Source organism: Lupinus angustifolius, chromosome LG17 (assembly GCF_001865875.1).
Source record: "Lupinus angustifolius cultivar Tanjil chromosome LG17, LupAngTanjil_v1.0, whole genome shotgun sequence".
Lineage (NCBI taxonomy): Eukaryota > Viridiplantae > Streptophyta > Magnoliopsida > Fabales > Fabaceae > Lupinus > Lupinus angustifolius.
The window spans coordinates 5,827,275-5,838,209 of record NC_032025.1 but is presented as its reverse complement, the minus strand read 5'-3'; the positions used below and the strand labels follow the sequence as shown (position 1 = coordinate 5,838,209).

Genomic DNA, 10,935 nt, shown 5'->3' with positions numbered 1-10,935 from the left:
TCATTGATGCTCATCTGATTAACACAGTGCATTGGGTCAAACACTAACTCTGCATTCTGTTCTTGTGACACTGATTCCTTTGGTTTGCCTATATTAGCATCATTGTTTGTTTGGTACTAACTTGTGTGGCCTTGATTCATTGTAGCATTCACTGCTCCAACACCCGACCTTGTTCTAAACTTGAAATTATGAGGGAATTCGTGCTTATAATAGCAAGAATCCACTGTGTGATTTTCCCTTCCACAAAAAGTACAGATTTTGAGACTGCTACCCCTTCCAAGAATGCTTCTATCTGTTGATCCTGAATTTGTATTGATCATGATTCCTCGACTAGGAACTCTGCTATTGTTAGCTTGACTTCCTTTATTATACCTGTTAAAATTTCCTCTCCAAGTTTGTTTAGAGTTTATTGAACCTATCAAATTCCTTTGATCTAATTGACTTGTTGTGTCTTGTTGTCCTTCTTGCTGTGTCACAAGGGAGTAGACTTTGTTCATTGTGGGCAAAGGTTCCATGAGCAAGATTTGGGTCTTGATTGTATTGTAATTGTCATTAAGTCCCTTCAAAAAACAGATCACCAATTCAGCCTCCCTGTAATCCTTAATTGTTTTCAAAGTGTTGCAGGTGCATTTGTTGTTACATATGCATACTGGCAAGGGCCTTAATGACTCCAACTCTTCCCATAGGACCTTTAGATCAGTAAAGAAGGTAGACACATTTCTCTCACCCCACCTCACATAATGGATTTCTTGAAGAAGGTCAGAAGTCCTGAAATGATCAACCTTAGAAAACCTTTCTCTGATTTCTTCCCATAATTCTTGGGAACTATCTATGTAAATTGTGCTCTGTGCTATCTGGTTTGATAAAGATCTGGTTATCCATGACACAACCATCGCATTACACCTTTCCTAGGCTTCATAGTTTGAATCTGAGGGATTTGGCATTTGAATAACTCCATTGACAAACTTGTATTTGTTTTTGGAAAGAAGAGCTCTCCTCATCGATTTGCTCCATGAATGATAGTTGGTCCCATCAAGAGGAGGAGAAACCAATGGTATAGCTGGATTATCACCAGGGTGAAGATAAAAGAGGTTGATGGATTTTGAGATCTATCCATTTCTGAACCTGCTTGGATTATATCGGCTTGCATTCTGATTCTTGATTGTTGTTTAGAAACATCTCAGTGCTGATGAATGTAGAATAAGAAAAAAGGAGTAGTGAGGAAGAGAGATCAACTATGGTGATCGAATTGTGTGAGAGGAAGAAATGAAGATATAATGGCGCAGTAGAGCTCTCAGGTTGAGAGCTCTGATACCATATTAGATTTGGAAGACATAAGGAAGAAAAGAATGCAATGAATACTTCTTGTTATTGAATGAATCAAAAGAATATACAAGAGAGGTTGCCTTTATACAACAAGCAAAACAGAATTTGCAAAACAGAATTAATCAACTTGCCTAAAACATAAACTAAACAGAAAAAGGGAAAACCCAACTGATAAATCCAACTGAATAAAAAACACTTCAACACTGTCATATGTTATGTTTGCATGAGTTTTATGGCAAGACTTAGGTGTTTGTTACATGTGATTTTATACAATGCCACGATAAAATAAATATTGTTGGTACTTGAAAATATTCAATTTTTGATTTTACTTCTTATAATTGTTTTTTTGGCTTTGGTCCTTGTATATCCTAAAAATTTGGTTTAGTCTCTAGCCATGATATTTTTGTATATCCCAAAAATTTGGTTTAGTCTCTAGGTGTTTATTACACGTGATTTAATAAAATGCAACGATAAATCAAACTGATTTTTATTATTAAATAAATATTGTTGGTACTTGAAAATATTCATATTTTGATAGTGATCACACAAAAACATTCATATTTTGATAGTGATTAGAAATCTCCTAAGTGTGGGTTTGTCATTGTGGTCATATAGAAAGAGTAGAAACTGCCTAACTTTAAGATAATAAAAATTAATCAAATTCATATTTAAGTTCGTTCAAATATTTTATTATATACACAAAAATTGTTACAAATATTAAAATAATAAGGATTCAAATAATAAATAACAACATAAATATAAACTACAAATAAATTCAAATAAGAGACTAACTAAATCTTAAACAAAATAATAATATATCCATGCAAATATCACCTAATAAGGGCCAACATTCCCACGTCATACTTGGGAACTAGAAAAATGAATACATCAAAGTTTTTTTTGATACTATTAGTGATATTCTTTTACTATTTTGAGTAAAACACTAATCTTTTTCAGAGTTTATTGTTGTCCCTTCCAATAAGTGTCTCTCCCAGTAAGGTTTTATACCACTAGAGCAACACTTTTTTTTAGCAGGGGAACAAGTTTTTACCTATTCAAACCATATCATGAGATTAATAATAGTAATTATTATAATAATACACAAGATAAATAATTCGTGTTTTTTTGTGTGAAATGAAGTTTTTCTTAGTCTACAATTGAAAGAGAAGTTTGATCATCAATAAGATTATTAATGTAAAGATAAAAAAAAATTAGGAGAACAAGTGGTATTCTTATCCACTAATCTTCTTTGTTATACGGAGATAATGTAAGTTGTTTTTACCACTAGCAACAAAGTCATTTTCATATAAATAGTAGATAGCTAAAACTATACTTATTGCGGAACACTCTAAAAAGTGTTTCATTTCATGTATCAACCTATTTATGATTGGGTGAAAAAAAATATTTAAATTAAAAATTTAACAATTAAGTATTTTTCTAACCAATCACAAATAATAGAACATACAGTGACATAGTTTTTGGGTCAGAAGATATCACCCCTTTTAGATATGTCTTACTAAATTGCCTCTTGATTTTAGTTTATCAATTATCTTATTATAAAAAATGAAATAAATATTAAGTTAATAATTTGTTAAAACATAGTAAAATTATGAAAATATAAGTATCACTAAAAAATCACAATATATATTAAATTAAGAATACAACACAAACATTATATATTAAATTTTCTATATGTTGTTAAAAAGTAGTAGAATAATTAAATTAAAGAGTACAACTCTCACTAAAAAACATCATAGTTTACGTTAAACTATAAATTTAACATATGAAATTAACATCAATATTAGATGTTAAAATATGGTAAGTGATAATATGTGAAAGTTGAAATTTAAGGGAAGTATAGCAGAAGTAGTATTTTAAAACTTAAATTGAAGTAAAAAATCACCTTATAATTACTATTTTTATTTTATTATGAATGAGACTCGAATCGACAATTTCTTTAAGTACATTTCTTAAACCCTTCATCTTACTTCTAGCTCAAAAAGTAAGTTTATATCTCCCAACTTAAACTTGAGCATTGCAAACAACATGCAAAAGGGAGAAAGAAAAGTTTCTATCACATTAAGTAATGAGAAAAAAATCTATACATTAACGGTGTAAGAGATTGTTATACTGTTATTATATCATCTATTATTTAGTTTTAATTATTATTAACTTTTAAATAAAAGTAATATAAATAAATAGTAAATGATATATTGACTGTGTATAAGTTTTACACTGTTAGTACATAGATGTTATTAATGTACAAATTTTGATATACAAATGTGTGTCAATCCTTTCTTTTCTTGTGGGACTTATTAATGTTGAACACTTGAACATGTAAAAATGTACATTGGGCTCTTTGGGCCTATATCGTATGCTTCAATCCCAATCAACATTCTTCAGAACAAAAAACTTAATATTTAAACCTCGTTCGTTTTTTCTGTTCCGCCTCCTCTTACTCATTATAGAACTAAAAAACACAATGTTTCGCGTTCTCCACCGCAACTTGTCCACCTTAGCACAATCCACCACCACTACCACCACTGTAACCAACATCAAATCAATATCTCAGGATCTCTTCAAGGAACAAAACTTCAAACGCCTTGTCGACAAGTTTAAGAAAGCCTCCGACATCGACCGCTTCCGAACCAAACACGGCATCTACAATGACACCGTCCGCCGCCTCGCCGCCGCCAAGTACTTCAACTGGGTCGAAGATATCCTCGAGCACCAGAAACGTTACTCAGATATATCCAAAGAAGGCTTCAACACTCGCCTCATCACTCTCTACGGCAAATCAGGAATGCACGTAAATGCACGCAAGGTGTTCGACGAAATGCCAGAACGAAACTGCACCCGTACTGTGCTCTCTTTTAATGCCCTCTTAGCTGCTTATCTTCACTCAAACGAGTTTGAATTGGTTCAACGAGTTTTTAACGAACTTCCCAAGGATCTCTCCATTGAGCCTGATTTGGTGTCATATAACACTGTGCTTAAGGCTTTATGTGAACTGGGTTCCTTTGATTCTGCGTTGAGCTTGATCGGGGAAATAGAGAAGAAAGAATTGAAGCCTGATTTGATCACGTTTAATACCATTCTTGATAAGTTGTATTCAAAGGGTCGTTTCGAGGATGGTGAGAAAATATGGAGCCAAATGGGTGTGAAGAATGTTGAACCTAATATTAGGAGTTACAATGCTAGGTTGTTGGGTTTGACTTTGGAGAAGAAAACAAATGAAGCTATTGAGTTTTTTGAGGAAATAAAGAAAAGGGGTGTCAAGCCTGATATTTTTAGCATCAACGCTCTGATTAAAGGTTTTGTGAGTGAGGGTAATTTGGATGAAGCTAAGAAGTGGTATTCTGAAATAGCAAACTCAAGTTATGACCCTGATAAGACTACTTTCGCGACCCTTGTTCCGTTCCTGTGTGAGAAAGGTGAATTGAAGACTGCCATTGAGGTGTGCAAGGAGATCTTCAACATCAGGTGCTTCGTTGACGCGTCATTGCTGCAGCTTGTGGTGGATAAGCTTGTGAGTGAGGCCATGATTTCAGAAGCAAAGGAGATTGTGGAACTTGGGAAAACCAATAGGTACTGTCGCTATAAGCTAACTTTGCCAGCAGATGAATAGAGCTCAGTAGCATATCTATTTGTTTCTTTGTTGTGTCTATTATTAATCTTGAACTTTAAAGGTTGTTGTCATAATGGTGAATTGGATATTGCCACCAAGAATGGGTTTTTTTCTTGTGTGGCATTCTGAGCTCAGTAACTGATTGCTTGAAATGGCTTTTGCAGTGTCATTGCACTGTTTTCTTTTTTAATTCTTAGATATTGGTCGCTAATTTTTTTCCTCCTACATGAATTTCTTCTTACATTTGTGATGTTGAAACTAGCATATATAATAAATTTTTATATATATATTTTATTAAATTATTATATATGTTCCTAACTTACATTGTACTATTAGATATATGATCATTTGTTTGATTTTCTTCTTAAATTACATAATTGTTAAAAATGTTATTAGGAAACTAGTTATGAGTTTCAATTTATTTGCTCATCTATTTATATTTTGTATTTTCTGATAATAATAATAGTATTCTTCCTTTTATAGTAGTATCATGGAATACAATTTGAAATTTCGAATGATACAAGATTTTTTTATTTAAAGAAGTAGGAAACTGTGCAACTAAACCAAATCATTCAACAGTCAGGTCCTATAATAAAATTTACGTTTAATTGAAGTGAATCAAACCATGTTTTTGTGTTCGGTCCAGTTATCGAGTTGTAACAAAAACCAATCCAAATGAAACTTTTATAACTGTGATTATATTTTTACTTTATAATTTTGTATAGATTTTAATTTATTTTTATTTATATCTCAACTATTACCAATCAGATGCATCTTTGCTATAAAGAAATCTGTAAGAATTAAAATTTTAAATATACCAAAGTTTTCCGTTGGTCCAACCTTAAATTTTCTCATTTTTAATTCAATTGTTCCTTATAACTATATTCTACATATTCATAATTAAGGTAATTATGAGTGTAGGATGATAACTTAACTAAAATCTGTAGTAATATAAAGAATAAGATTAAAGATGAATTTGTGGAAGGTAAGAAATGAAAGTCAAGAACTTGAGTAGTGTCACAACCAAGGACGATTAATAAAGCAACGGTTGGACACCACAAAAGGTGATTAGCCCAACAATAATTCTATGAATCAGTTCAAGTAAGAATCAACGAGAATACTTCTCACAATATGCATTAAGCAATATGTTTAAGCTACAATTCAAGATGAGCATAATCAATGAAAATGGAAGTACATCTATATGAAGTTAAGCTAGACAAGAAAAAACTTCATTGATGAAAATTAAAACTCTAAGAAAGCCATAAATATATTTTCACAACTAAGTTCTTTGGGGCAAGTAAGAAACAAAGATATGAAAGATCATACAAACCATACTCAAAACATGGATTTTAAACTAGAACGATCTAAAACCACTTACTCAAAATTAGAAATTACAATTATTCAAAAAAATTATGAAAACCTAAAATTTGTCTGGTCACATAGTCGGGCCATGGATGGGCCCACGTCCGTGTTATAGCTCATATCAACGTAAATGCTTCAACCATTCAATGCATAACATTACTCTTGGCTTCAAGTCTTCTACATTTGATTGGAATTCGATTACAACCACCACAGACTTATCATAATGCCTCTTTGGTCCTTCTTCTTCTTTACCCTTGTCATAGGCCCTCCTAAGCTATGAAATTCTTGGTACTCATTCTCATTATAGATATTGTTGTCATTTGTCAAGATATAGAGGTTAATTGTTTATTTACTTTTTTATTTATCTTTTATTTATAATAATTCGTTCCGTATATATATTTTGATGTTTTTACCTTTTTCAAGTTATTCAAAATACTATAATGTTTTAAAATACAATTTAAATTTATACTTTACTTTTCAACTATACTCTTATTTATTACTCATTTTTTCACCCCTATTTTTCAATTTATTTTTAATTTAATTTCTAGTTTGCATTAAACGAGATTAATAAATTATATCAAATTTTTACATCATTTAATAATTTCTTAAACTATTTGTATAATGTTAATAAACATATAAAAAATATGTTCTATTATGTTCATGAAAATATAAGAATTTGTCAAATTAATTGTCTATTAATATCACATGCTTTCCAAAATAATAAAAAGTCAAAGTTAATTAATTTCATTTGAAGATCATGTTTTTTATAACCAAGGATATTCCTTTACCATAGGATAAAAAATTAATTCATTGGAAGTGTGTGATTGTCTCTCCAAACAAGTATTAGTCTCAATAATTGAACCTTTAGTCTTTAACTTAATTTAATACTTACAGATCTAATGTGACTTTATATGACTAGACCTACGCCAAATTGGTATGATGATAATTTATTATACATTATTTTGAATAAATGGACCATTTATAAATTTGGGTATAAAATTTGATTATTGAATTCACTTTTCTCTTTTCAGTATTATATCTCCTTAGAATATTGCAAAAAGTATAAAAATTTTAAAGTTCAAGAAATCACATTTCTTCTTAAAAAAGTGTTTCATAAAAAAATTAAAATCATTTTTAAAAAGTGATTTTTAGAAAATGAATTATTGAAAGAATGATTTTCTTCAAAAATAATTTTATTTCCAATTAAAAATTCAAGGAGTTGGATATTCATCCATCCAACACATTAAAATATATTTATGAATGGATTGAAAGATTCAAATCATTCTAATAAGTTTGAATATGAATAGATTGAATAATTTAAAATATAAATTAAGTGGATTTATATGAATTGGTGGATGAGTTTTCATCCCTCTATTATGATCCAAAAAACGAAATGCATAAAGTACCTCAGGAAAATAATATTTTAATGAATCAGGAAAATAAATTGATTTCAATTGAATTTACATTTATTATTAATAAGAAAGTTCCATAAATGGGGACCATATACATTAAATTAAATAGCAAACAATTTATATAAAAAAGGATAAAAACGACTTCCCTATTTTATGCAAAAGGCTTCCCTATTTAATTTGAGGCAGAGACTTATTTATTCTTTTCTTCTACTTTTTGGTGTTATTAAAGGTGTTTCCTTACTCTATGGATAATAAATTAATCATTTTTGGAGTGTATGATTGTCTCTCCCAATATGTGTCGCTTCTAATAATTCAATCATTATCTTTTTAATCATCCTAGAAATCTAACAGAACCTTATACTATATGATTAACGTGTTCTTTTCTTCTTCTTTACTAATTACCTTTATATAATTTACTTTGTAATGTGCATTAAAAGAGATTAATAAATGGTATCAAATTTTTACATCATTTCATAATTTCTTAAACTAGATGTATAACATTAATAAACATAAAAAAAAACATGGTTTATTATGTTCATGAAAATATAACAATTCGTCAATACTGAACAGGATCCTTTTAGATGGGTTGATTATTTTGGAAAACACAATTAATGTTTGTGGCACAAACTTATATATAAATGTGCAAAGGGTATGTGTATGTCATTGTCTTGTGTATACCATAGCAGTCTCTTCACTTCAAAATTTCAGAATGTCAACCTTAAACTATATTTTCCAAACCCTTGCTCGTTCATTCTATCTCTATAATCATTTAGTTGGTGCCAGGCTCCAATCCATGGTTAACATCAATGCAGTCCCTCGGGTGGTTGATAATAAAACTGATAGCTGAAATACTGCCAATGCTATTGGTATAATAATTGCTTGATGGTGCGATAAGCTCAAATGCTACATGTTTTAAGCTTCATTGTACTGTGATCCTAATTGTATTAAGAGCATTGAATAGTTATATAAATATAAATTGTATTAAGAGCATTGAATATATATATATATAACATGAGTCTATCCTTTTGCATGAAGGACCATTTCAGCAATGAATTCCCAAATATTTGGACACAAATATCCTTACATTTTTGCTAAAGTAAGCCAACTGTAAAGGTTATTTTAGTAAATTCACTTTAAAAATAACAAATTTTTTATGGTTTCAATTCCTAACATTTGAACTTAGGGGATGCATCTTCTGTCACAAAAAAGGTGTCGCTTCACGTGCTATTTTTTTGATTGGTCAGAAAATTAATTTATTATTAAATTTTAAATTTAAATATATGTTTTTCAATCAATCAATTAGAGGAAGTGTTACCTAGAGTGCATACACTTTTTTTTGGAGACCCTAAAACCTATTTACTGCAATCAATCAAATAAGTCATCTTCTACAATTCTCAGCCGCCACATCCCCACCAAGTCGCGGCCAAGGTGAGGATGTCGTTGCCATCACAGCATCTACGAACGAGTTTTACATCATGGTCGCAACATTGCTAAATATATTAAAAAATGTAATATATCAATTATAGAAACCAACCTCCCTCTATCCTTTTAAAAAAACTTAAACCATATCTCCCTTTGACCAAAACTAGAGTTGAATGCAAATTAAGTTTTTTTCCATTTTAAACATTATTAGAGGAAATGTAATTCTAGCCTTTATTGTATAATTAGCATAGTTTCCTTATATAGAAACTTTGGTTAGTTAAGTAGGTTGGGAAACTACTATAAATAGAAGTAGTTGTTAAACTTTGTTTTCAAGTGTATTGTGTTGTTATGTAAAGATTCATTTTCAATACAAGAGGTCATTCATTGATATACTCTTCTTCTTCTCCATATACTCTTCTTTTCTCTTCTTCTCTCAATTCCATTGCCTCGTTTGCTACTGCAGCAAGGAGTGATTGTGTGCATTGTTTATGCAGCAAGGTGATTAAGGAGGCTTTGGTTTTAACAGTGGTATCAAGAGCTAGGAGGAGCAAGATTCTGTGTGATTCTTGTTCAAGAAGATCGAGAAAGAAGGCAGTGAAAGAGCAAGCTTGTTACTCTGCAAGAAGGAGTGGAGATGGCAAACAGCAATGGATTCTCCATGACATTACCAATCCTAGACTCTAAGAATTATGACAGATGGAGGATACAAATGCACACCATCTTTCGATTCCAAGAAGTGAGTGAAGTAGTGCAGAATGGACTTCAAGAATTAGGAGACAATGCAAGTGAAGCTCAAAGAACACTCCATAGGGAAGCAATGAAGAAGGATTGTAAAGCCTTGTTCCTACTCCATCAATGTGTTGATGGAGTTAACTTTGAGAAGATTGCTGGTGCCAAGACAACAAAAGAAGCCTGGGATAGCTTGGAGAAAAGTCATGAAGGGGCTGATAAAATCAAGAAAGTGAAGCTGCAAACCTTGAGAAGAAGGTATGAACTACTTCAGATGGAAGAGAATGAAAGCATATCAGCATACCTTGCCAAGATTCTGACATTAACTAATCAGATGAAGGCTTGTGGTCAAAGTAGTCAAAGTGAAATCAGTGATTGAAAAGGTACTAAGGACTCTAACACCTAAATTTGATCACATAATTGTGGCCATAGAAGAGTCCAAAGATCTTGACAATTACAAATTGGAGGAATTGCAAAGCTCTCTTGAAGCTCATGAACAGAGATTGAAAGAGAGGCATGGAGATACCAATGAAGATCATGCTCTACAAGCTCAACAATCCAAGAAATTTGTTGGCCAGTGGAATAAGAACAGAAGAAGCAAAGACAAATGGCAGAATGAGAAGTGTAGAAACTGCCTAGGCTCAAGGGGTGAAGAAGGTTCAGCATCATCATCACAAAAACAACTTAACTCTGCAAACAATTCCTATGATCACAAGAAAAATTCAAACAAAAATCTCATGACTAGGAAAAGAGGTGACAAGAGCAAAGTGCAATGTTACAACTACAGGAACTATGGGCATTATGCTGCTGAATGCAGAGTGAACAGAGGATCAAATAAGAAAGATGAAGAGGTCAAGTTGGCACAAGGTGATGAGGTAGATGGTGAAGAACAATATCTTCTAATAGCAACAGTCATGAACTCGAATGAAGACTCTGATGTGTGGTACTTGGACACTGGTTGTTCAAACCATATGACAGGAAAGAAAGAGTGGTTCACTTCCCTTGATGAAACTACAAAAAGCAAAGTCAAGTTTGCTGATAACAGTGCAGTCTCAG

The 10,935-nt window shown here is 31.4% G+C and overlaps 1 protein-coding gene across 1 annotated transcript; it reads left to right on the top strand.

Moving 5' to 3' along the window:
• Nucleotides 3,758-5,144, top strand: LOC109330502 (pentatricopeptide repeat-containing protein At1g55890, mitochondrial-like). Its single transcript, XM_019564699.1, has one exon. The coding sequence runs from the start codon at nt 3,809-3,811 to the stop codon at nt 4,952-4,954; it is 1,146 nt and encodes a 381-aa protein (XP_019420244.1). The 5' UTR covers nt 3,758-3,808; the 3' UTR covers nt 4,955-5,144.